The following is a 27,200-nucleotide window of genomic DNA, read 5'->3' as shown; positions in this document are numbered from 1 at the left end:
GACAGGTAGGTTCATACCAGGATCTAGTTCTATGCTTTTGAGCACCGTTGCGATGGACACCACCGTTGCCTAGCAACGGGACTTTGAAATATTTGAAAAATCCTAAAAAATTAATTTCTTCAAAAATAAAAAATCAGCTTCCAGGCTTTTATGCGCACTATAATGATCCTCCTGGTCAAACATTTTCAGCCCAATCCGTCAAAAACTGTATGACTAGTATGCAATTATGTCGCGACCACCCATGTCGCCTACCGGCTTGTTTGTTTGTTTGTATGTAATGGACAGCTCTGGAGGACAGAGGAGTCAACCGATTTTGATGAAACTTGACAGGTAGGTTCATACCAGGATCTAGTTCTATGCTTTTGAGCATCGTTGTTATGGACACCACCGTTGCCTAGCAACGGGACTTTGAAATTTTTGAAAAAAATCCGAAAAAAAATTCGAAAATCGAAAATCGGCTTCTGCGCTTTTATGCGCACTATAATCAAACTCTTTATCAAAAATTTTCAGCCCGATCCGTCAAAAAAACTGTATGACTAGTATGCAATTATATTACTATATGCTTTCACCCCAACGTTCGCATAGGGTTAGGGAATCGAACACAAATGATGAATGGACAGTTGCTCGTCATGTTCCTATATGGAACAACGAACGGAAAAAATGCCATCTGATGTGTTCTCTTATCTACATATTTCAAATTCGCCTTTGTCTAGTGACCACCCATGTCACCTCCCGGCTTGTCTCTCAATCTCTTTCTCTGCATCTCCACAGCACATTCAAACATACCTTAAAAACACGCTTTGCACCTCACCACCCCATAACTGCATTCACTTTATACGTGAAAACCTGTATTCCCATCGTAATGGCAATGAAAACACCTGAAGTACGATGCCACACTTGGTCACAAGCCGCTGAGACTACGCCCCCACTGCACTGCCAGGCTTCCAGCATCAAATGGAGTGGTCCAATGAGAAGGCAAAGCCTTACTGGCCCCAACAGCGATGGCGAAATCGGAGTGATGATAATGCGGCAGCGCTTGCCGGCATGGAGGAAGCGGCAAAGCCGCAACACCACACTCCCTCAACGAGCTATACAAACCTGGACCGGAGTGCAGAATCAGGCCAATGCGTTTGGTGATCTACTTGAATGGACTGGTGAACCTGAGAGGATGAGCTGGTGACTGATACGCAGCGGAGGCCTGGTGAACCTGAGAGGACGAGCTGGTGACTGCTACGCAGCAGAGGCCTGGTGAATGGGCGTGAGCAAGGTTCTGTGCGGGCAAATGGACCCAGCCAGCGTTGAATTAACAGACACGTTGGCCATCCACACTGACACGTGTGATCTTTCTCTGGCTATCCTTACTCTACTGTTCCTTTTGTAAGCACCGAGCTATCAATGAGCACCAATAGTCCTTTTCAGGGCACAATGACTGTCGCACCTCACGCTATATTCTTACGAATCTGGTAGCCATGCGCACTCAACATTCAGGTCCTTATAGAACAGTTATATCGGTGAGTATGTGTTTCTAGGTAGGGTCCCGTCCTATGTTTAATGGGTGATTAATTGTACGTGAGCTGTGAATTATTTTATCGTTAGGATTTTTACTTCACCAACAACAACGACAACACCAACACTCTGCTCACCGTATTGTCCGCGCTCTTCGCGCGCTCGCTGGCATGTGGGCGTGTGCGGAATTCCATGCCCCAAGCGGTGTGGATTTCGCACCAAATATGGTCACGAAGCGTTTCGATCTGGCTTTGCCCAAATATGGGCATGGAGCGTTTCGCTCTGGCTGCGCGACAAATAAGGGTATGCATCATTTTCCGCCCAATGGGCGACGCGCGGACCAGAGCCGGGGCGGTCCTTTGCAAGAGGGTGGAGCTGCGACATGCTGTCAACCCAATGAGAGCAGGCGACGGGGGAGCGGGCCGCGCCCCGAGAGAATGATGGAAAAAGGATTGAAGATTGCATCACGTCTGCTCGAGCGCGCTTCTATCTGGGTCTGCAGCTGACTGCATCCTGCGCATCCGAGGCGTCTCGTCTGGCGCATCACTGCAAGCGGTCGACCATGTCATCACGGGAGATCACCTCGTCTCGCCTCCTCTGGGTTCGGCTGCCCTGGTACGTTCTTTGGCGACTGGTGCTCCGGGAAGGTGCGGACGTTGAGCCGCACGAACGCGGCCAGGTAGCCAGCATGTTCTCTTCCCTCAGCTCGTCTTCCCTCCGAGCTGAAGGGGCAATAAAGACCTCGAGGTCCATCTGTGTGTGTGTGTGTGTGTGTGTGTGTGTGTGTGTGTGTGTGTGTGTGTGTGTGTGTGTGTGTGTGTGTGTGTGTGTGTGTGTGTGTGTGTGTGTGTGTGTGTGTGTGTGTCCGTGGGCCCTGTCTCTAAGTAGAATTGTTTAAGGAATTGCTTGTACATTTGATACCTTTCTTTATTCGTGATGACTCTGCTCTGTGTTCCCCTCCCCGATTATTGTAATAAATAAATATCCCTTTTGTTAAATGTTTCAGCTCGTTTCTATGTTTCTTTCATCGGCTTCGCATGGTGCGTGTTGAGAAATAGCGAAGCAGTAAATTGTTCATTTGGACCGACAGGCCTCGGTAACCATCCGCTCGGGTTACACACGGTTCGAGCACAGTAGCGGCTCGTTCCGCTCGGGGCCTGTCGAGGGTGTGAATTTCCCGGTAAAGGCCCAGTCACACCTTGACGTTTTAGCCAGGAATGGCAACGTATAAAAATGCACCTAAAACGTTGGCGTACGCTGAAGTTGAGTTTTGTTTTTAAGTTTTGGTCGTATTCATAACGTGTTGGTCGTATGCATAACATATTAGTAACGGGCACAGAACGTTTCGTTGTGTTAGAGATAACTTATACCAACGAATGCTTAGCCTGTTGTCGGCGTTCACAACCTATGCCCAACGATAGTTTAACTTAGTCATAGCACGCTGCACGTATCGCCGACGAACTCGTGGCGTTCTCTGTTAAAACCTGCCGCTCGCAGATTTAAATCATAACCGCCTGAAAATTGGAAGTGTCAACATCGCAGTCACACCTTGACGATTTAGCCAGCATATGCCTACCTATGAAAATGTGTCTAAAACGGTATGGGTACGTTGTGTATACTTTGGGAGCACGATGAAAAACAATGAAGTACGCTGGCATATTACGTGGTACGTCTAGTACGTCGTGAAATTTCAAGCATGCTGAAAATTTTACGACGCACGGCTCACAAGTTCTGCATACGCTGGCATAAGTTCTCGGCACGCTCCGCAATCGTTTACACACATCGGCCACACGTTACTTGTAAGTTACTCATAAGTCAAAACACATCAAGGTAATCTTTAGCATACCCGAAACTTAATTTTTAACCTACGAGTAACGTGCTTTGAACCTATGAGTAGCGTGCTTTGAACCCATGTGTAACGTATTTCAAACGCACATTGGCGTATGTAGATGAATTTGATTGACGTCTTCCGGACGACCACAGAACTTACTGAACGTGTTTCTAACTTACAGCTACCGTATAATGGCGTATTGGCAGCGTTTAGGGGACTTGGTATATACAAATGGGCTTCACAAGAGGAACCCGTCAGTGTTCCAGACTCCATGTTGAGTAGATGTCAGTGGCAGTAGCAGTAGTTCGAGAGAATTTTGTGATGTCGATGTTATTAGTAGTAGTAGTTCGAGAGAATTTAGTGATGTCGATGTTAGTAGTAGTAGTAGTAGTAGTATCAGTAGGAGTAGTTCGAGAGAATTTAATGATGTCGATATTGGTAGTAGTAGTAGTTCGAGAGAATTTAGTGATGTTATTCGTAGTAGTAGTTCGAGAGAATTTGGTGATGTCGATGTTAGTAGTAGTAGCAGTTCGAGAGAATTTAGTGATGTCGATGTTGGTAGTAGTAGTAGTTCGAGAGAATTTAGTGTTGTCAATGTTAGTAGTAGTAGTAGTATTAGTTCGAGAGAATTTAGTGATGTCGATGTTGGTAGTAGTAGTAGTAGTAGTAGTTTGAGAGAATTTAGTGATGTCGATCTTGGTAGTAGTAGTACTAGTTCGAGAGAATTTACTGATGTCGATGTTGGTAGTAGTAGTAGTAGTACTTTCAAGTAACGTGATGCAAAGTGTGAACAACGTTCATGTAGCGTGCTTACAAAACATTACTCATAGGTTAGAAATAAGTTTCGGGTACGCTAAACATTACCTCGACGTGTTTCGACTTATGAGTAACTTTCAAGTAACGTGTTTCAACGTTTGTCAACGATCGCATAACGTGCCTACAGCTTATGGCCAGTGTAGCAGAACGTGTGAGTCATACGCCGGCATACGTCGTAAAATTTCAAGCATGAAAAATTTGATGAAAACCCAAAAGTTCAATCTTTAAAGCCAGCGTACAACAACGTATGGCAGTGTTTTTCAGCGTGCTCTCAATGTTATCAAAACTTACCCATAACGTATTCGACGTGTACCAGCGTTTTAGACAAATTTTACAAAAATCAGCATAAACTGGCTAAAACGTCAAGGTGTGACTGGGCCTTAAGCTTTGTCGCATGGTTACTTAGGTATATTGAAGTTTGGCAATTAACCCTACCCCACGCGGTCGAATTATTGGCGATTGATGGTCCTGTAAGGGGCCCGTGCCTTTCGGACTTATCCGAGGGTCACGACCTAAATTCCGGTGTGTTCGGTGGAACCGACTTTACTGCTCCCCCCTAGCGGTCATGCTCGCCACCGAGACCTGGTTCCACAACAATATTACCTCTGCACCAAACCTCTCCCCACACCACGTTCTTTCCTCTTATTTCCTCCCACCCTCTCTTTTGTTGGGACCCTTGTGAGCCCGCCAGTTTACGTACGGTGATCGAGGGGTCAACAACATGCCTCGTACTTTTCTTTCTCCTCTCCTCTCCTCTATCCCTCTTCCTTACCTTGTTTCGCAATATGACTGAGGTGCCTGTTTGTAGACCTGTGGTAAGTTCCTGAATAAGAATGGGCTTATCTGCTGGGGTAAGGACTTATCTTTTGTGATACTACCTTGCACATATGTGCGTTTTGGCAACTCAATACAAATTTCCAATCTGTCCAGAAGTCAGCTTTCATTGGTTCAACTGTGTGTGTGTGTGTGTGTGTGTGTGTGCACGTGTGCGCGTGTGCGCGTGTGTGTGCGTGTGCGTGTGCGTGTGCGTGTGCGTGTGCGTGTGCGTATAGGGTGTAACAGGGAGTTCATCCCCACCATTCCGTTATCGGTAGCTTTTAGCCAACAATTCCACTTACGGTATCGCTCAGCCGTCTGTTAATCACAGTGGGACATTAATAGTACAGTTCTCTGACTGGGGGTTTAAGTCGCTGGAAAGGTAAAGCGGATTCAGATGCTGGACCCTGCCTGAATTAAACGTCTTAGATCGCATCCATGGTTGGTCACCAACTTGTCGGCCCGCAGAGTTATCTGTAGAGCGACGGCTTCAGGATTGTCGGCCGGATAGTGGATTCAGGAACTACCCTCGTAATCCCTCTTGGCGGCGAATCTGTGACAGTGTATATTACGGTGGAAATAGCACCACCTTTGGTGGTGGTAACTGGTATTACAAATAATCTTCCTTTCTCTTCTTCATAATATAATGGAACATTCTCAAAATAATGACATCATATGGAGTATGATGTGTTGTGATCAATAAAAATTTTCAAAAATGACAAAAATTGGAAAGTTAAATTATAAAAATTATGAAATTTATAATTTCCAAGAACACACCACGGCACATTGCCCACCATTGGTGAGCCAAGAAGGGTACTCACGCCCAGCGTTTTCTTATCCAATCACACCTCAGATAGGGAGAAAGAAAAAGATAATCTCTTGACTGTGTTGAGTCGAGGCTCATGGGAGAGCTAGTGCACATAACCAGATCAGGATGTAACATGACAATAGGAACAGTAGAGAAGGGGGTGGAAACACTAACAAGAGTTGAAGGACAAAAATAGAGGGAGACTTGTACAAACAATGGGTGTGGGGAGGAATGGGGGACAAGAAAGTATGCATGGAGTGGACAGGATGGATACAGACGGAAACACTCAGGTAGGAAAAACTGAAAATTTTGTAGGAGGTCTTGGGGTAGATGGGGTGGGGAGGTGGTGGATTAATGAGGGTAGAAAAGATCATGGTTCTCGATTGGGGATGATTCTGAGATGGTGGTGAACAGTTGTATTTAAGACTTGGAGGGAAGAATGAGATCGAAGAGCATGTGGAAATTGGTTCCACAGACAGGAGAAAAAAAAAGAGGAGGAACGAATGAATGGAAGTGAGCAGTGATCCTGGATTTAGTTTTTTTACCAGACGGGAGATGGTTTTGGACCATTTCACCATCAGGGGATTGATGTTGGACTGCATGTGCCATACAGAAACCTGGGAGGGACAGAGCATAGAAAGAACAGAGGGTATAAGACGAGAAAGAATGTGGTAGAAGTAAAAGACAGAGAGACCACTGACCTGTCTGTGATGGGAAAGTGAGAGGACCATAGAATCAGCTTCAGTGTGGGAGATACCAATAATCTTGAAGGCCTTGGTTTATATGGCATCAATCTGAACAAGATGTGCAGCAGGAGCACCAGGCCAGAAGGGAGAGCAGTACTCCATCAAGCTACGGATGAAGGCCTTGTAGGTGGATAAGAGTTCAGGTGTCAAGGAATGACTTTGTACGATGGAGGATGCCCAGGCGGCAGCTGGCTTTGGAGACCAACGTTGAAATGTGGTTTGCTCAAGAAAAATCATGGCTGATAATGAGACCCAGGAGATTGAATGACTGAACCTCCTGAGGATTGTTGAGAAAGTACTTGGGGAGACAGAGAGAGAGAAAAATTTGTCAGGATTGAAAGACATACTTCAAGTGTTTGACCAGTCTGTGATTTTGTCAATGTCTGAAGAGAGGGAAGAGGCTGCAGCCTGCCTGTCTGAAGGATGAGGGATGTCACGGCAGAGAGTGAAGTAGTCAGGAAATAGATAAAAGGGATTTTCCAGACAGTCAGAGAGATCATTAATGAAGACCTGGGCAGGAATAGGACTGGGCATCGAACACTGCCTTGGGGATGATGGCCGTGGTAATCTGATATGAGGCCATTGGTGAAAAGGAAGGATTTCATGTCAGTTGCAATGATAGATTCCAGAATGTCACTTATAATTGGAAGTATGCTAAGAGGATCTATGTTTTACCTGCTTACCATGTTTGTGTGTTGCAGTGTTGTTGGCTAACTTCAGATGGATGGAAACTGACCCAGAGATAATGATTGAGTGAATAGAGGAGAAAGAGGATGAGCAAGAGCAGCAGAGGAAGTTTTTAGTAAATATATTAAAATTCCTGCAGTGTTGTTGGTACCTTTTTAACTTTTGTATCAAAAAACTACGTCCTGAAAGTACTGCTAATTGCCAGTCAAAAATCATCATAATGAAATCGAAAATGTGTCAATTCCTGTAATGTAGTGTATATAGCAATTGTGAAAGAAAAACATATGTCGACTCAACTTTACACTCCTGTGTTAGGCCTGTTTATAGTACATCAAATGACAAAACAACCAAGACTTCTGAGAAGAGAAACATAACGGTGCGAGTGAGCACCTCCCTCCAGTGCATATGTCCATTTACTTTGATTCATCATTTGGTCAATTATAAGAACTGGCTGGTCACCCCTGCCCAAATGGGATTCTACATGGTGGGGAGTGGAGAAGAAAAAATGCAAATGGCGTCTTCTGGCATCGAGCCAGTAAGCTGGGAGCAAGATTCACATTGTTCGTCACATCTGATGCCATTTAAATGCTCAAATGGCGGCGAGATGCTCCATTTGAAAGTGCTTGTTCGATTATATGTAGCTTTTTGATGCCGAGGGTCTGTAATAATAATTTGTATTGGTGTCAAAGCCAGTGAATAATTTCAAATGAATGGAAGGATTTATATCCATTCAATGTCAATTTTTAAACCAGGATATCAATTCGTTTCTAAAACTCCAATGTAAACATTAAACCCAATTTGGTAAATTCAATGTCTTTCGGTTGACGACTCAAGGAAATGAAAGTACATTTTTGAAGAAAAATATTTGAATTCCCACATTGATAAGGTGTAAATTAGCCAATACATACATTAATAAAGTGTAAATGAGCCAACACACATTGATAAAGTATAAATTAGCCAATACATACATTGATAAGGTGTAAATTAGCCAACACAATCATAAGGTGTAAATTAACCAATACACACATTGATAAGGTGTAAATTAGCCAATACACACAATAATAAGGTGTAAATTAGCCAATGCATACATTGATAAGGTGTAAATTAGCCAATACACACATTTATAAAGTGTAAATTAGCCAATACACACAATAATAAGGTGTAAATTAACCAATACACACATTTATAAGGTGGAAATTAGCCAATGCATACATTGATAAGTTGTAAATTAGCCAATGCATACAATGATAAGGTGTAAATCAACAAATGCTTCCATTGATAAGGTGTAAATTACTCAATTTAAATTGATAAGGTGTAAATTAGCCAATACATTCATTGATAAGGTGTAAATTAGCCAATACATACATTGATAAGGTGTAAATTAGCCAATACATACATTGATAAGGTGTAAATTAGCCAATGCATACATTGATAAGGTGTAAATTAGCCAATGCATACATTGATTCAGTGCAAATTAGCCAATACATACATTGATAAGGTGTAAATTAACCAACACACATACTGATAAGGTGTAAATTAGCCAATACATACATTGATAAGGTGTAAAAGAGAAATTGCTGCCAGAAAGCCTTCGTCCCATCTCTTTCCGTCTGTTTCAGCACATGCCCTGTTCAGGTATTTCCCTGCAAGAAAAATAACAATTATATCGTAAATAAAAACATGCTTCATGAACAATAATCATGCAATTAAGAACCGACGTTAAAAACAGGGTCACGTCATTAACGGACGTTTGGAACATCAAGACGTGTGGTTTATTTTACTATCATTTCAAACAAGCACGGCACAAATTGTTTTTATTTATTCTCCAAAGCAAATTGCTCCGAGAAGTAATGTACTCGTGGTACAACCCTGGTTTCTAATAACAATGAGATGAGCAGTTTTCCAGAGCTACTACATTTACTGTAAATACCAATCAATATCCTGTCTGTCTGTCTGTCTATCTATCCACGATGCAATGGGTTATTACTTGTCCAATCTCAACCAAACAGGCTTGGGGGACTATAGCCAGGTGGCTTAGGGCCTGCTTGTGACAAAATGGGGACTGGGTGGATAAAAGCATCATTTTCCCCCCCCCCCCCCCCCAAGGTGATGTTCATGTAAAATACTCTTTATTTTCCTTGGATCCACAAAAACAATGCACATGACAGTTTTTACAGGACAAAATGTGACTTTTGTTCAATTTGTGCACAATGAATTCCGACAATCGTGTTTTGATCAACGACATGAAAAAACAACATCAATTTATTAACAGTGTTGTCCCACTGGTCAAATGTTTATTTGCCATGGAGTTGTAAAAAAATGTTATTTTGTGAAAACCAAGGCCGAGTCACGTGGACGACATCAAACTTGGAGTTGTTCCCATGAGTTAGAGACCATTAAAAATGCGACATTTGATTCCAAACCCATGAAATTTGTGCACATGGTTACCATGTTATGATCAATGTTTCAATTACAAAAACAAGATAAAATATTTTCCCACTCTTTTTTCCTCAGGAACTAACAATTAGGATTCTTTCGACATCTGATTGTTTCCCTTCAACGTCACATTTTGCTTCAGAAATGACTGGAATCAAGTCGACTAAGACGAAGAACTGCAATCTGATGCCAACCGATAAGTCTCCGTCCACATTATTACGTCACGAGCCGAAACCCCGTCACAGACGGATTCCATTCCATGAGCCCAATATGACAACCAGTGGCGGCTCTTGTAAGAGCCAGATCCCAGTCGATGGACTCCATGGCCTTACCTAATGAGGTCTACAAAACGTCCTTGTACACGACATTTTTGGTGTACACTACTCCTTGTGAAGAAGTCCCCCGATTTGTGCACTTGTCTACTTTGACGTACAAACACCGTGTCAAAACTTCTGGCTCTCGAGAACGCGACGTTCAGTTGTCAGTGCGAAAAAAAAAACTGGAGATGGTAAGTATATTCCCACTCCACGAAATGTTTGTCCTTGAGCCTTGTTAATGGTCAGGCAGTATGCAAGCCGGACGGGGAATTGTGTTCTCTTTAGTGTGAAGGGCAATGCTACGCCCGATGGTGGCAGCTTCAGCCGTGGAATCAGAACTCGCTGTCAGTGTTTGTTTCCGCCAATGATTTCTCCATATAACACATGGTTGTGTCGTCTTCGAATGCACAGTCCAGTGCCGTTGCACAATCCGCGTCGAATGTCGAAGTTACGGAGGAGCATCACGATTGAACCTACTTTCAGTGAAAGTGTGTGTGGTGGCATTCCAGCTGGAGTTATACTGTTGAGAAACTCGATTGGGTAATTGTCCGCTTGTTGATCTTCACCGAGGTATGTTATTTCTTCTCCTTGAAATTTTTTCAGCACCATTTGGTTCAGCTGCAGGGAGCTTTCGTTTGTTGGGCTGAGTTTGGCGGTTTCAAACTCGTCTTCAGATGCATTAAGCGCCGGTCCAAACACTTCATCCACTATGTTTTCTTGAACGATGTTGCATTTCTTAGAAATATCAATGATGTCGTCTGTCGGGTGTTCGCTGCTTTTTAAAATCCCGTTTCCTAGTTGTAGGAGCCATTCACTGAACTGTGCATCGTGTACAGCGCGCATATTCGTCGTGAACTTGGTCGTATGGAAAAGGGGCCACAGATGAGAAGATTCCACACAATTTTCAACAATTCCTGCTCTGGATGTTCGGGGCATTACAGGCAAAACCTGCTTGAAATCACCACCGAGTATGAAGACTTTCCAGTGAATGAGGTATCACTCTGACAGATGTCTCTCAACATTATGTCTACAGTGTTCAATGCACTCTTTGGCACCATTGAGGCCTCATCAATTACGAAGTGTTGTCTGTCGCAGAGTTTCTGTGCGTTTCGACCATGGAGAAACGTTGCATGTACAGTTGTCCATTATGGGTACTGGGAACTTGAAGAGATTGTGCGCAGTACGTCCATCCTTCAGAAGATTGGCTGCAATCCCTGTCCATGCACATGCTGCAGTGCGAACATGCTTGCTGTGGAAGTAGGCAAGAAGCGTGTTGTATACGAAGGTTTTTCCTCTTCCCCTGGGTCCTTCAATAAAATACAACCGTGGTTTTGTCACATTTTGTTGACGGATTTCTGCTAAATCATGTATGATTCGATCAACGAACTCTTTGCTCTGCATTGAGGGAATCCATCATCTGTTGCACTTGATTGGGGTTTGCGTCTGGTATGGGATCATTCTGGACTGCATCGATGTCAACAACTGGTAGATGCAGGTCTGAGTAGTTTACGTTGTTCCACGTGAGAATTTCACTGATTTCTCAGAGGGCTAACTGTTCCCCCTCTTGTTCGCCGACAGTGCGTGCGAAATCTTCGGTGAGCATTGCCTTGTGTCTTTGCCACAATAATGCAGGTTCTGAAGGGGTACATTGTATGCAGATCGTAACGAACAGACTTCGAAGTTGTCTCGGCATCTGAAAAACACTTGCCTCCTCCAATGCTTTGTCCCACTCTTACAGGTATGAAGTTTCTTTCAGTCCAGGTCACAGTACCGAGAAAAACGTGATGCGACCACTAGGAGTAGCACAAAATTGGTCCTTCAGTATTAATACATAGACTAGCCGAAACCCCGTCACAGACGAATTCCGTTCATTCAACCACCCTCACCAGCTCACCCACACTCGAGGGACATGGACTGGACAGGGCGTGCTTGCCCCCATCTACTCATCCCCCGCCCCTGCCCCATTCCTCCCCACCTTCAACTTGCTTACCCCCGCCCAAAAATTTAATTACCTCGGCCCCACCCCCGCCTCTTCACTCACCGCCCCCCCCCAATCTCTTGATTCCCCGCCCCACGTCTCTTGATTCCCCGCCCTACTTGCCCCACCCCTATCCACCCCTTCACTCACCGCCCCCAATCTCTTGATTCCCCACCCCACGTCTCTTGATTCCCCGCCCTACTTGCCCCACCCCCTGTCCACCCCCTCACACTCAACCCCAACTAATTCACCCCAGCCCCCGCCCACTCATCCCCGCCCCATCTCCCACTTTCAATTTGCTTACCCCACCCAAAAATTTAATTACCCCGGCCCCGCCCCGCCTCTTCACTCACCGCTCCCCCTCCCCGTCTCTCGATTCCCCGCCCCACGTCTCTTGATTCCCCACCCACTTGCCCCCGCCCCCTGTCCACCCCCTCACACTCAATCCTGCCTAATTCACCCCAGCCCCCGCCCACTCATCCCCCCCCCCCTTCCCCCCCCCCCCCGTCTCCTGCTTTCAATTTGCTTACCCCCGCCCAAAAATTTGCCTACCTTGCCCCCAGCCTCTTCACTCCCTGCCCCCGTCTCTTCATCCCCAGCCCCCACCTCTTCACTCCTCTCCCCCGTCTCAACGAAAAGTGTTTATTCTGCTTCAGAGTTGAAAGTTGACTATTGCCACGATGTGCGACGCACTCTTACATGTACGAAGTTTGTTTCAGTCCAGGTCACAGTACCGAGAAAAACGTGACTCGACCGCTAGGAGGAGCACAAAATTGGTCCTTCAGTATTAATATATAGATTATCAATCTGTCCCCCCCCCCCCCACGCAGCAGAACACAGGGCTTTGCAATCACTTCTGTGTGTGTCTGTCCAGACTGCAACTTTTTTTACCATTTGAGCTTTTTTTCATCAAATTTTCAACAAAGCTTTACGATGAGAACATGAGGAAGAAAAATGAATAATTTTGTGAAAATAATTTTCAATATTATAATTATAATCATTGTTATTCTTCGACCCTTTTTTTGCTCTATTATTTTTTAACGTTTTTTTCTCAACAACCACTTGTCCAATTGACCCAATTATTTTAGGGTAGGAGTGAACCCCATGGAGAATATTTGAATGATAATTGTGACATCATGAGTCACCTGGTATGGCAACCATCTTGGATTAAACGCCAAAAATTAAAACATTATATTTCTGAAACCGCAGATCGGAATTTTTTTTAATGAAGGACGTATTCAGGAACTCGGCATCAAGTAGGAAATTAATAAGTTCCGCTTCAAGGAAGAGGTCCTTCAATACTTTCCTCAAGTAGATGGGGGAGGGAAAAAAAAAATGTGGTTCTAGTCTTCCAACAGGAACCGGGCGTAGTGGCGTGTGCCTGTAATCCAGCTACTCGGAGGCTTGGGTTGGAGGATCGCTCGAGGACGGGAGCTCTGCACTGGGCCACACTATGAAAGGGTGTAGGGCAGCCTGAAATCATGGCGAAACCCAATCCTTATCCCTGTGTCGTAAGAGACGACCAGGGTTGCGTCAGGAAGGGCATCCGCATAAAACATGTGCCAAATCAGTATGCGGATCATAACAGATGATCCGCTGTGGCGACCCCTAACGGGAGCAGCCGAAAGACGAACAACAACAAGTCTTCCAACAGGAGATTCGGCAAATGTTGAAGCAAGCCTTGAAATGTGACTGAGGGAGATGCTGTGGTTCTTGCAAAGGCTGCCAAAATAGTACGTGAAGATATTGTGGTTCTGCGAAGCCGGCGCTCCCCCAGGCAATGGCACACAACATATAGCGGTCCGGAGACAGTTATTCCATGAGTATTCGTTTTATATAGCCCTTCCCTTATGTCTCGTTGGTTGATGGGACAGAATGCGTTGCTTTGTCTTTTTGGCAGGTCCTTTTTCCCATTCTTTATTGACTGTACTTTGCACACGACCTCTCCTTCACGTATGTCTGCACTCAGACAGCTCATTTGCATATGCTCACCCTTTCACATTCAAACCTCGCGCCATTGTTCAACGGAGGCTCACCTCAAACCTTCAGACTCGAACCACAATGCTACAACCTCAAACAACCACCACAATACCTTTATAAAAAAAATGATGCCTCATGATTTTTTTTTTTGCCTCAGGAAAACAGCAGATTCCTTCCTTTGTAGCTCACAAAACAAGGCACACACACCAAGTTGGTGCTTTAGCCTTGGCCAAGCTCCAGCAGGATTCCTTCATATGCACAGGGCAGCCCTACACTGAGGGTGCAAAAGAGGCTTGGAGACGATGCATGATCAACAAGAGCCCAACAGTCCAGTACTGAGACACCATCCAAAACCTTGAGCTCCTTGAACTTAGTTTTATCAGAGCCCATCATGAAGCAAATATCCCTCTATATGTGGAATCAATGAAGGCCCTGATTGCATGGTTATTTGGACTTAATCATCAGTTATGCTCGTTGGATCCCCGTTCACATCCATGACATGGAAAGCCTGGCTCCTTCCATTCTGGCCATACCGATTATTGGATTTTCAGCCAAACCGATCAACCAGGCACACGAGCAAAATAATGACATGGTGAAGGGCTCTGGGAGTGCAGTAGGACTTACAGAAAAATCCATCAGCCTTCAGAAAGTGGATGCTAATTAGGCTTCAGAAGGCAAGACTGCTTCAGGCATTTGAAGAATGCTTTCCTGAAGAAAATGAAAAGCAATATCACCAGGAGGAGAGCCTATCTACTCAGAAGAACTTTAAATGTCAAGCTCCAAGTCTGGTGTAGACCATCAGTGACTTTGGCAATCCCTTTCTGGATGAAACTCCAGAACTACTGATCTTGGACACTCATAATGTTCTTGATGAGTCTGTGGTTAAAACTATTTGCAATGTGGAAACACTGGGCAAGGACCGGTACAACAACTACCACAAATCAGTGATGATGGACTGCACCTGTTCTATACATGACTCGATTAAGAAGAATTACGCGCGACTTATGTGTCAGGTCAGGTTCGATCTGTGACCTGCTACAGGTACCATGTAAACCTGTACTAACCTGTTCCATGGTCGGGTTGTCGGCGACTAAACCGTCTCCCCCACCAGGTTTTCTGGTGAGGAGGGTGTTTGGATATGGACACCCAGCAGGATTAAAAACAAAACCTGTCAAAGGGCGGAGGAGCTCCTTGTGAGCCAACGGCCATCCATATCTAGTGCCCAACTGTGTCTGCGGACGTCCTCCTGCAGTTGGGTTACTTCTTATTAGGAGGTTGGTGGCAGGATTTGCACTCCAGCCACCGTAAAACGCTTCATTCCGCAAAACGCAAAAACGCAAAAAAATCTGAAAACACACTCCGTGGGAGTACCTCCTGTGCAGCTTCGCTTCGCAGGGCAGCTCACCGGATGATGGGATTGGGGCAAAGCCTTCGGGACCCCCAATCTTTGATAGGAGGGAAACCACGGGGTAACATCCCTGGGTCAGATTGCGGGAGAGTGTGTCGGAGTGGTGCTGAGGTGTCGTCCACCAGACGGCGGTCTCCTTTGGGTTAACCTGAGGCGGTTCCCTTCGGGTGGGTGCCTGGAATGTCCTATCCCTAAGAGAGGATGATCACCTGTCTCTGTTATCATCTGAGCTCAAGCGTTTGGACATCGGGATTGCAGCTCTCTCTGAGGTTCGGAGACCGGATTGCAGCGAGATAATGGTGGGTGGTTACACCTACTATTGGTCTGGTCGCTCTGATGGTTACCATACCCAAGGAGTTGCTGTAGCTGTGTCCAATAAGCTGACCCCAATGATAATTGAGGTAACACCGGTCAACGAGCGTATTATGAGATTAAGGATTCGTCACTCCTTGGGTGTCATTTCCCTGGTCTCTATTTATGCTCCGACTGAGGCGAGTGATCTTACCGTGAAGGATGCATTCTACGCCACACTCGAGTCTGTGGTTGATCAGTGCCCCAGACGAGATACACTTCTAGTCTTGGGTGATTTCAATGCATCGACTGCAACTGATAGGAATGGTTATGAGGTGTGTGTTGGTCCCCATGGGTCAGGAACCATGAACCAGAATAGCACTAAGTTCCTTGACTTTGCAAGAAGTCATGGACTTAGGGTGGCTGGTTCATGGTTTCAGCGCCCACAAGCTCATCGCTGGACTTGGTATTCCAACGCTGGCGGTGTGGCAGAGGAGATTGACCATGTCCTCATTGACGGTCGTTGGAGGATGATCCAGAACTGCAGGGTCTACCGGAGTGCTCAGTTCCTCAATACTGACCACAGGCTTGTTGTAGCAACTCTAAAGCTGCACCTTAAATCCTGGAGAATGGTACCATCCCAGCCTAGGCTGGATGTTGCCAAGCTCAGGGATTAGAGAGAGTAGCTGAGGAGTTTGCGAACAGGTTGAGTGGACACTTGGGGGGTCTGGGTGCTTTGGGGGGTCCTGAAGAGTTGTGGAGCGCCTTCAAGACCACCGTCCTTGATGTTGCCGGTGGATGCCTTGGAGTTCACCGCAGGGCAAAGAAGAATCTTGTCTCTCAAGGGACACTGGATACCATTGACCAGAGTCGCAGGGCCAGGCTGAATGGCAGAGCTGAGCTGTTCAGGGAGCTGAGGCGTAAAACTGTACGTGCACTGAGGGTGGACAAGGAGGCCTATGTGCGAGGAATCTGTGAGGGGGTAGAGCATCACCTGTGGACAGGTGATTCTCGTCCCGCTTACAGGGGAATTCGCGCATTACGTTCATCCAAGCCCATCCCTCGGAGCACTGCAGTTCGAGCAGAGAGTGGTAGGCTCTTGACAGAGGAGTCTGAATTGAAGGCCCGCTGGGCCGGTTACTTTGAGCGGTTGTACCAGGCTGATCCCCCAGCTGTCGAGTTGGACGTCAAGGGTGTTACAATCCCTGTTGCTGACCCTCGAATCAACTGTGGTCCACCATCGCTTGTGGAAACACGGGCTGCGGTGAACCAGTTGAAACGGGGCAAAGCTCCAGGGATCTGTGGCATCCATGCTGAACTTCTCAAGGCTGGTGGAAATGCTGCACTCGCGTCGTTGCATGCAGTTTTGTGCTCTGCCTGGAACACAGGCATCATCCCAACTGACTGGAAGAGGGGCCTTGTTGTCCCTCTCTGGAAAGGGAAGGGTGATCGCCAAGACTGCAACAACTACCGAGGGGTGACGCTGCTCTCAGTGCCGGGCAAGGTCTTTGCTCGGATAATTCTTGATAGGGTTCGCCACCATCTGCTTGAGCACCAGCGTCCAGAGCAGTCAGGCTTTACACCAAAGAGGTCAACGATTGACCGTATCCTTGCTCTTCGTGTCCTCATTGAACGCAGACGAGAGTTTCGGCAGGGGCTGCTTGCAGCCTATGTTGATCTCTGTAAAGCGTTCGATTCAGTGAATCGGGATGTCCTCTGGAGGATTCTTGGTCTTCGCGGGGTGCCACCGAAACTGATCGATCTGATGTCTGAACTCTACTCTGGTACTGAGAGTGCTGTGAAGTGTGGTGGTACCGCCTCTGACTTATTTCCAGTTGTTACTGGAGTTCGTCAGGGATGTGTACTTGCCCCCACACTTTTCAGCACTTGTATGGACTGGATTTTTGGGAGGATGTCGGAGAGATCAAGTTGCGGCGCATCGATTGGCAATGTCAAGATCTCGGACCTTGATTTTGCAGATGATGCAGTCATCTTTGCGGAGACTTTAGACATCCTCTTGGGGGCCCTCGAGGTGCTGAATGAGGAGTCGGAGCCGTTGGGATTACGGATTTCTTGGGTCAAAACAAAGATCCAGGCTTTCGGTGACATCTTGGATGCTGCTGTCCTGTCTGTGTCTGTTTGTGGTGAGGATGTTGAGGTCGTGGATAGATTCACTTACCTTGGCAGTGATATTCATGTCTCCGCAGGTTGTGAGCCGGAGGTCAATAGACGTCTGGGTCGGGCCTGGGGAGTCATGGATTCACTGGATCATGGGGTGGGGCGCTGCCGGTACCTGTGCGGGAGGACGAAAGTCCGAGTCTTCAGGTCCTTGGTACTTCCAGTCTTGCTCTATGGGTGCGAGACTTGGACTTTGACCAAGGATCTGAGACGGAGACTTAATTCCTTTGGTACCAGGTCTCTTCGGAGAATCCTTGGCTATCGCTGGTCGGATTTTGTGTCCAACGAGCGGTTGCTGAGAGAGACTCGGATGAGATTTGTTACCTGCATAGTCCGTGAGCGTCAGCTGCGGCTGTATGGACATGTGGCTCGTTTTCCTGACGCTGATCCTGCTCACCAGATTCTCTCAGCGAGGGAGTCTCATGAGTGGAGGAGGCCAGTGGGCCGACCACGTGCCTCATGGTTGCAGCAGGTTGACCATCATCTCAAGGAGATGGGGATGGGCCTGGCATCTGCCTGGGGGATGGCCAGACGGAGGCCCCTGGAGTACCGGCGGAAAGTGGACGCAGCGACGCGCTGTTCTGGCACATGCTCCCATACCTGACCTGACCTGACGCGCGACTCTTCAGGTGTCCAATGCCAAAGCTCAAAACCAAGCAAGCCGATAGGATCTCAAGTTTTAAGATTGACATAAACCTTTTCTCCTGACACTGCATTGTGGTACAGCATGGGGAGGTAGCTAAGAGTACCTTTTTAAAGCATGAGAATCACCCATACCCCCCATCTCTATCTGACAGAGGAAAACTACATCTGGGAAAGAAGTCTGACCTGCTAACTTGTCTGAAACATACTACTCAGACAGAGCCTCCAGGGTCCTTTGACATAAATGTTCTTGATTCTAGATGGTGCTGCTGTGTTACACCTCACCTCCTCTCCACAAGCAACATCACCACATTTGGAGATTATGCCAATGGTGTCTTTCTTCCCCACATCATGAAGCAGTTGGACAGTAACAAGAGAAACGATGTGGTTTGGGACACTTACCTGAAGAGTAGCATCAAAGATTCTACGAGGAAGAAAAGAGGAAAAGGCATGAGGAGGAAGGTTGCCAGACAGAACAGGGTCCCTGGGAACTGACAATCGTTCCTGCGTGACCCAGCTAACAAGCAAGACCTCTTTGCATTCCTCTCTGACAAGATTGCAAGCAGTGAATTCATCCCGAACAAGGAGGTTGTCATTACATCTGGTCAAAGAGTTGTCATCAGAGGAACCAACAATAGAAGACCTGGGTGCAAGAAGTACTTAAGTCACATTTTTGAAAAAAAATGAACTGGCATCAGCACTATAATCTATAATGGCCAGAGCATCATTTGGTACCAAAAAATTCCGAAAGTAAGTACTCAGGTCCTGTATATTGGTATATGGTCATTGTTGAAAACACTAAAATGTAGTGCAAGAAATATCCAAGTCCATAATGTTTGAGCAAGAAGTTCCTAAGTCCATGACTGTCCAATCAAAATGCTAGTATGCGTCACGTGACAAGCTGTGAAAATGGCGACCATGGAGACTGGACAGCATGGTGTAAATGAGAATAACCCTGATAACAGGCATGACAGGGGCAAAAAACATAAAATAAACCCTGCAGACAGGGCGAGAAAGAGAATGAAGGATGCCAAAGCATCAGCTATGCAATTTATCTGCATTATACTTTGCTGGTACTGAAAAAGGCACTACGTTCGTCATCAGCTTTTGAGCCCTCATAAAACTGTGCATGTGGCAGTGCAGTGCAATGCTGTGCTGACCCAGATTCCCCATGTATTGGATGTATGTACACTGTACAGCCCCATGAGACATAGTAAAAATGACTGTTTGGCAATCAAAAATGAGAAATAAAGGGCTTTGTGTGTTAAAAGTACCCAAGTCCAGCCATTTTGTCACAAAAAGTACCTAAGTCCAGGTATTTAGCCACAAAAAGTACTTAAGTCCAAAACTAATTTTCTCGTTTTCTTCGTAATAAAGGACTATCTTTTCCACAAAAAAAGGGTTTGTCTGCTCTGTGTAGCCCCTGGAACCAGCAACAGGCTCCATAGTTTGCCACCTTAAAAAAAAAGTATCCGCAGCATGTTTTAAAAACTTTGATCCTCAATATCTCAAAAGTGTTATTTTGTGATTAAAGTACTTCTTGCACCCAGATCTTCTTTAGCAAGCCAGCAAATGATCATGAATAGTCAAACACGATAATGGGGCACAGTGAGGGGGAAGCTGAGACCGGGTGGGACAATTGGGAAGCTGAGAGGGGGCGGGACAAGGAGGAAGATAGGAGAGTGAGTGTAGGGCAAGGGGGAATATGAGAGAGGTGGGATGAGAGGGAAGCTTTGTGGGGTAGGATGAGGGGCGGGGTGAGGAGGAAGTGGAGACGAGGCGCAAAGAGGTAGAAGTTGGGACCGGGCGGAAGGAGTGGGGTTGAGAGGATGCTGACATCGAGAAGATGATATGGGGGAGGGAACTGATGTGGAGGGGTTTGGCACCATTAATGGACATGGAGGAATTGATGGTCATGTGCAGGCAACATCTACAAACTGGAATTCTCAAGATTCCAATCTGGATTTATGGACAGACATCATGGGAGGGTGAAATGAATGGTTGTTGATGGCACGGAGGAAAATAGAACTGTATGTACGAGAGGCTGGATAAATGAAGCATTTCAGAGTGAAAAGGTTTTGGGAAATAAGCCTGATGAAAAATAATAAGAAAAAGATTTTGATGAAGAATAAGAATGAACAGGTTGTTGCTGACAGAAATAAGGAAAGTGAAGCATTTTGAAATGTTATTAAAAACTTTTAAAAGGAAGAAGCATTTCAAACGGTATGTTGTATGTGTGAGGGGCGGAGGAGCTCCTTGTGAGCCAACGGCTATCCATATCCAGTGCCCAACTGTGTCTGCGGACATCCTTCTGCAGTTGGGTTACTTCTTATTAGGAGGGTGGTGGCAGGATTCCCACTCGGACCACCGTAAAACCCTTCATTCTGCAAAACATTCCAGAAGCATAAAAAAAAATCTGAAAACCCACTCCGTGAGAGCACCTCTGATGTGGCTTCCCTTCGCAGGACAGCTCACCGGATGACGGGATTGGGGCAAAGCCTTCGGGACCCCAATCTTTGATTATAGGAGGGAACCCACGGGGTAACATTCCCGGGTCAGATTATGGTCCTGTGTGTCAGGGTGATTCTGAGGTGTCGTCCAGACGGTGGTCTCCTTGGGTTTACCTGATGCGGTCCCTTTGGGTGGGTGCCTGGAATGTCCTATCCCTAAGAGAGGATGATCACCTGTCTGTTATCATCTGAGCTCAAGCGTTTGGACAACGGTATTGCAGCACTCTGAGGTTCGGAGACTGGATTGCGGCGAAATCATGGCAGGTGGTTACACCTACTATTGGTCTGGTCTCTCTGATGGTTACCATGCCCAAGGAGTTGCTGTGGCTGTGTCCAATAAGCTGACTCCAATGATAATTGAGGTAATACCAGTCAACGAGCGTATTCTGAGACAAAGGATTCGTCTCTCCTTGGGTGTCATTTCCCTGATCTGTGTTTATGCTCTGACTGAGGCGAGTGATCTCACCGTGAAGGACGCATTCGATGCCACGCTCGAGTCTGTGGTTGATCAGTGTCCCAGGCGAGATACACTTCCAGATTTGGGAGATTTCAATGCATTGACTGGAACTGATAGGGATGGTTATGAGATGTGTGTTGGTCCCCATGGGTCTGGAACTGTGAACATGAATAGCACCAAGTTCATCAACTTTGCAAGAAGTCGTGAACTTAGGGTGGCTGGTTCATGGTTTCAGCACCCAAAAGCTCATCGCTGGACTTGGTATTCCAACGCTGGCGGTGTTGCAAAGGAGATTGACCATGTGCTCGTTGATGGTCGCTGGAGGATGATCCAGAACTGCAAGGTCTACCGGAGTGCTCAGTTCCTCAATACTGACCACCGGCATGTTGCAGCAACTCTTAAGTTGCAACATAAATCCAGGAGAATGGTACCATCCCAGCAGAGGCTGGATGTTGGCAAGCTCAAGGAGGAGATGGTAGCTGAGGAGCTTGCAAACAGGCTGAGTGGAGATTTGGGGGTTCTGGGTGCTTTGCGGGTCGTGAAGAGTTGCGGAGTGTCTTCAAGACCACCATGCTTGATGTCACCGGTGGATGTCTTGGAACTCACCGGAAAGAGAAGAAGAATTTTGTCTCTCAAGGGACACTGGATACCATTAACCAGAGTCGCAGGGCCAGACTTAATGACAGAACTGAGATGTTCAGGGAGCTGAGGCATAAAACTGTACGTGCACTAAGGGTGGACAAGGAGGCCTATGCGCAAGGAATCTGTGAGGGGGTAGAGCATCACCTGCGGTCAAGTGATTCTCGTCCCGCTTACAGGGGAATTTGCGCATTGCGTTTGTCCAAGCCCATCCCTCGGAGTACTGCACTTAGAGAAGAGGGTGGTGGGCTTTTGACAGAGTAGTCCGGGGTGAAGGCGGGCTGGGCCGGTTACTTTGAGCGGATGTACCAGGCTGATCCACCAGCTGTCGAGTTGGACTTCAGGGGTGTAACTATCCCTATTGCTGCCCCTCCAATCTGCTGTGGTCCACATTCGTTTGTGGAAACACAGGCTATGGTGAACAGGTTGAAATGGGGTAAAGCTCCAGGTAACTGTGGCATCCATGCTGAACTTCTCAAGGCTGGTGGAAACGCTGCACTCGTGTCGTTGCATGCAGTTTTGTGCTCTGCCTGGAACACAGGCATCATCCCAACTGATTGGAAGAGGGGCCTTGTTATTCCTCTATGGAAAGGGAAGGGTGATTGCCAAGACTGCAACAACTACCGAGGGGTGACGCTGCTCTCAGTGCCGGGCAAGGTCTTTGCTCGGATCATTCTTGATAGGGTTCGCCACCATCTGCTTGAGCACCAGCGTCCAGAGCAGTCAGGCTTTGCACCAAAGAGATCAACGATTGACCGCATCCTTGCTCTTCAGGTCCTCACCGAACACAGACGAGAGTTTCGGCAGCGTGCAGCTTATGTTGAGCTCTCTAAAGCATTTGATTCAGTAAATCACGATGCCCTCTGGCGGATTCTTGGTCTTCGTGGGGTGCCACCAAAACTGTTTGATCTGATGTCTGAACTATACTCTGTTACTGAGAGTGTTGTAAGATATGGTGGTACCATCTCTGACTTATTTCCAGGAGTTAATGGAGTTCATCAGGGATGTGTACTGGCCCCCACACTTCTTAACAATTGTATGGACTGGATTCTGGGGAAGACGTCAGAGAGATGAAGCTGCGGTGCATCATTTGGGAATGTCAAGATCTCTGACCTTGATTTCGCACATGATGCAGTCATCTTTGTGAAGACTTTAGATATCCTTTTGTGGGCCCTTGAGGTGCTGAATGAGGAGTCGGAGCCGCTGGGATTATGGGTTTCCTGGGTCAAAACTAAGAACCAGGCTTTCAATGACATCTTGGATGCTGCTCTCCTGTCTGTACCTGTTTGTGGTGAGGATGTTGAGGGCATGGAGAGATTTACTAACCTTGGAAGTGCTAGTCATGTCTTTGCTGGCTGTGAGCCAGAGGTGAACAGACGTCTGGGTCGGGCCTCGATTCACTGGATCATGAGGTGTGGCGGTGCCGGTACCTGTGCGGGAGGACAAAAGTCCAAGTCTTCAGCTCCTTGGTGCTTCCAGTCTTGCTCTATGGATGTGAGACTTGGACTCTGACCAGGGATCTGAGATGGAGATTTAATTCCTTCAGTACCAGAGAATCCTTGGCTATCGCTGGTCAGACTTTGTATCCAATGAGCTGTTGCTGAGAGAGACTCAAATGAGATTTGTTACCTGCATAGTCCGTTAGCATCAGCTGCAGCTGTATGGACATGTGGCTCGTTTTCCTGACGCTGATGCTGCTCAGCAGATTCTCTCAGCGAGGGAGTCTCATGAGTGGAGGGTGCTAATGGCCCGACCACGTGCCTCGTGGTTGCAGCAGGTTGATCAGCATCTCAAGGAGATGGGGATGGGCCAGGCATCTGCCTAGGGCATGGCCAGACGGAGGCCCCTGGAGTACCGGCAGAAAGTGGATGCAGCGATGCGCTGCTCTGGCGCATGCTCCCATACCTGACCTGACCAGATATTTCATTCAATGAACATTCAGTTTGGACATATTGATAAAAGAAAGGATAAAGAATGAATGAAGGAAGAAAATACAAATACAATGAGTTTATGATTTTGAGAGGATTTTATTTTTGAAGTGAGGAGGAGGAAATTGGATATAGTTGAGTAAGCTGCAAGGACATTACTAAAGAAAAAAAAAGAAACACAACAGAACGAGGGACATAGCATCAGAGCAGAGATAGAATATGCACACCGACTAGTTGAGGCCTGAGTGAACATGCTCGACACTCACAAGGACACAAACTTGACAAAAAAAAATTATACATGTTGTCTCGACTCATGGAAGAGCTCGGACACAGAACAGACCAGGACACAACATAACAAAGGGAACAACAGGAGCAAGGGGGAAACAACAGCAGGGATGAGAGAGAAGGTAGACGGAGACAGACAAACAAGTGATGAGGGTTAGGGGAGAATGCAAGGGGTGGACAAGATCGATACATAAGCACAATTTTCGAAGGGATGGGTTGGTTTAATGGGTATAGAAATTTTATCATGGCTTTGGATGAGGGATGAGGGATGATGACCTGAGAATCTGAGATGGTAGTGAACAGCTGTCTTGAAGACTGGTAAGGAAGAATAAGATTGAAGAGCATGTAGAAGGAGGCTTCACAGACACAGGTGGGAACTAAAAGTTCCACAGGTGGCACCTAAAGAGAAGAATAAATGAGTGCAAGTGAACAGTGGATCTGGATTTAGGCAGTTTTACTTGGAGGGGGTTGCTAATGGACCGCGTGCGTCCTGCAGATACTTTGGGGGGGGGGCTAGGGGGACAGAGCATGGAGTGGACAGAGGGTGCAAGTCCAGAAATGATGCAGAAGAAGACAGAGACCACTGACCTGTCAGTGGTGGTGAAGTGATAGACCCATCGACTCAGCTTCATTGTTGAAGATTCCAATGATCTGGAAGGCCTTGGTTTCCATGCCATCAAGCTGAGCAAGACGTGAGGCATTGGAACAAGCCAAGAGGGTAGAGCAGTCCATCAAGCTGCAAATGAAAGCCTTGTATGTGGATCGGAGCTCAGGTTTGCAAGGGAAGGACCTTGCACGATGGAGGATGCCCAGTCGGTGGCTGGCTTTGGAGGCCAATTTTTAAATGTGGTTTCCCCGAGAGTGATCATTGCTTGACCCAAGAGTTTGAGTGACAGAGCCTCTTTGAGATGGTTGTTGAGAAAATAGATGGGAGGGTTTGCAGAATCGTCCTTTCGGAGAGACAGATAATTCCAATGACTCATCTTTCCCAAGTAATATGACACGTTCCATTTCATGTAGCGCAGCCAAAATTCCATGACAGGGATAGAAGATGTCGGTATGGTAAATCAGTGTGGGAATATCTTGTTTCACACAAGATTGCAATTTGTTTTGTGCTCATGGAAGACATCACTGAAACTGGAACGGCACTCCGTAGAGTGCATACCTCTGCCGGACTGAACAGTTTAAATTTTGTATCCCACCTCGAGGATCTGAATCCAGACCTGAACCAAAATCGAATTGGCTTGTTCTTGTCACCTAATCAACTCATCCACCAGGTATTGAAACATCGTGCTTTCTATTGTTTTGGCCCTATCTCTCAATTGTACTTAAAATTTCTCAGATCTGGATCCGGATCCAAATCTTCTCCAAAATCCAATCAATTTGTCCTTGTCACACACCCAACCTGTCCACCAAGATTCGTTCCAATCCGTCCGCAACTTCTTTAGACATCCTGTTCACAGATAGATAGACAGACAGGTGAAAACATAACCTCTGTCCACGTTGGGCAGCGGAGGTAAAAAGTACCATCTTCACAAATTGTATTGCTTGATTTGACTGATATTGATGTAAACTACCTCTTATTGGTGGTGATCCTTGGAAAGGCCTGCAAAGATCTGAGGGCCTTGGTCTCCACAACATCAAGATGCGCAGCTGACTAGTCAACCTCATCTCGTGACAAAAAGTCAATGGGGAAAGTGCAGCAACTTTGCTCGCAGCAGGGCGTAAACATCGGTCAGGCTGAGATATCATCCAGACACAGAATGGTATGCAAAGAATGTTTCACAAGCATGTACCAACAGGCACAGCAACATTGAATGGCAAATAATTTGCCTCATCAGGCTGAACAGATAACAGCTCTTGCACACTTTAATATGCTGTATGAGCTTCCACAATTCCCAATTGGTACTCTGCTCTGTTGATTAAGCAAAGACAAAAGCTGTGGGCAAGCTATCCACAATAATTTTCTGACAGCAAGGCAACAGTTGTGACAAGTAAATGGGTATCGTAAAGGAGAGAATGCCACCCAAAGAAACCCAGAAGCAACACACGTTGCTCTGAATGTCATTCTCTCTTGTGGTCTCCTTTTTGATTCTGGAGTCCTTGACCGCAGAATGTTCGAACAATTATACTATTGTTGATCTCTCGCATTGCATTTTCTGCTGCACTCGGGAAAATACCTGCAACATTTTGCTGATGATGATTTCACGATGGACGGTTCTTCACCCGTCCAACAGATAGTAGCGGTGATAGCTGTCTGCAGGTGTGGATAACACAAACAGGTGGTCCACTACCTGTGATATGTTTCTTTTTTTTAAAACTATTTGGAACATAATGTGTCACAGTTTTACCGTCCCTTCATGAGCGTTCGTTGCTACTCCCCTACAAACTGAGACACCTACGAGTTATTTTGTGCCAGTTTCCTGACAGTCTGTGAAAAGTTGAAATATATATTGAAATGTGCATCAAAAAATGAAAAACGACCAACAAAACGCACCCCATGCACACTGAAATCGAATGGAAAACTAGTCTTAATTATGAAGGCAAGTGTTGTTCTGCTTTAGTGGAGAGGTGGAACAATGGATGGAATAAACAAGACAATCAAGATCTGCTTACTGCTGCATTTTCCATTATCAGTTAGCATTTTGTGATCAACATCTCGTTCATTCCATCCATCATTTATGTTCACTGCAACCTGACAAAAATGGTCATCCTACTCATTCAGAAATCTTAGCTCATGGAGGAGCTAAATAACAGGGTAGAAGTTTCACAGACTTGGTGCATGAGGTTCACAGCTCAAATGACTGATACACACTGGCTGCAGGTGAGGCAGGAGGGACTATGGGCTCCCATCAGTTGGGTTTGCCTTCCAGGTGGATAATACAAGGTAGGTTTTGGCAATTGCCTCCCCACAAGCCTCAATGTACCATGGCCAGGATGT

At 46.3% G+C, this 27,200-nt stretch overlaps 1 protein-coding gene across 8 annotated transcripts in view; it reads right to left on the bottom strand.

Annotated features, from left to right (window-relative positions):
• LOC147009047 (amyloid beta precursor protein binding family B member 2-like) overlaps positions 1 to 27,200 on the bottom strand; it is a 192,083-nt gene that overhangs the window by 139,392 nt on the left and 25,491 nt on the right. For all 8 annotated transcript variants that reach the window (XM_085863928.1, XM_085863927.1, XM_085863925.1 and 5 more), the window contains one exon: positions 8,762 to 8,853. In XM_085863928.1, coding sequence (XP_085720054.1) covers positions 8,762 to 8,810 — 49 coding nt within the window. In that variant the 5' untranslated portion in view covers positions 8,811 to 8,853. The remainder of the gene's footprint in view (positions 1 to 8,761; positions 8,854 to 27,200) is intronic.

This window comes from Eptatretus burgeri, chromosome 18, assembly GCF_056783735.1.
Source record: "Eptatretus burgeri isolate ZD-2024b chromosome 18, Ebu_testis_v1, whole genome shotgun sequence".
Taxonomy (NCBI): Eukaryota; Metazoa; Chordata; class Myxini; order Myxiniformes; family Myxinidae; genus Eptatretus; species Eptatretus burgeri.
The sequence above is the reverse complement of the archived record's forward strand: the minus strand, read 5'-3'. Positions and strand labels throughout refer to the sequence as shown.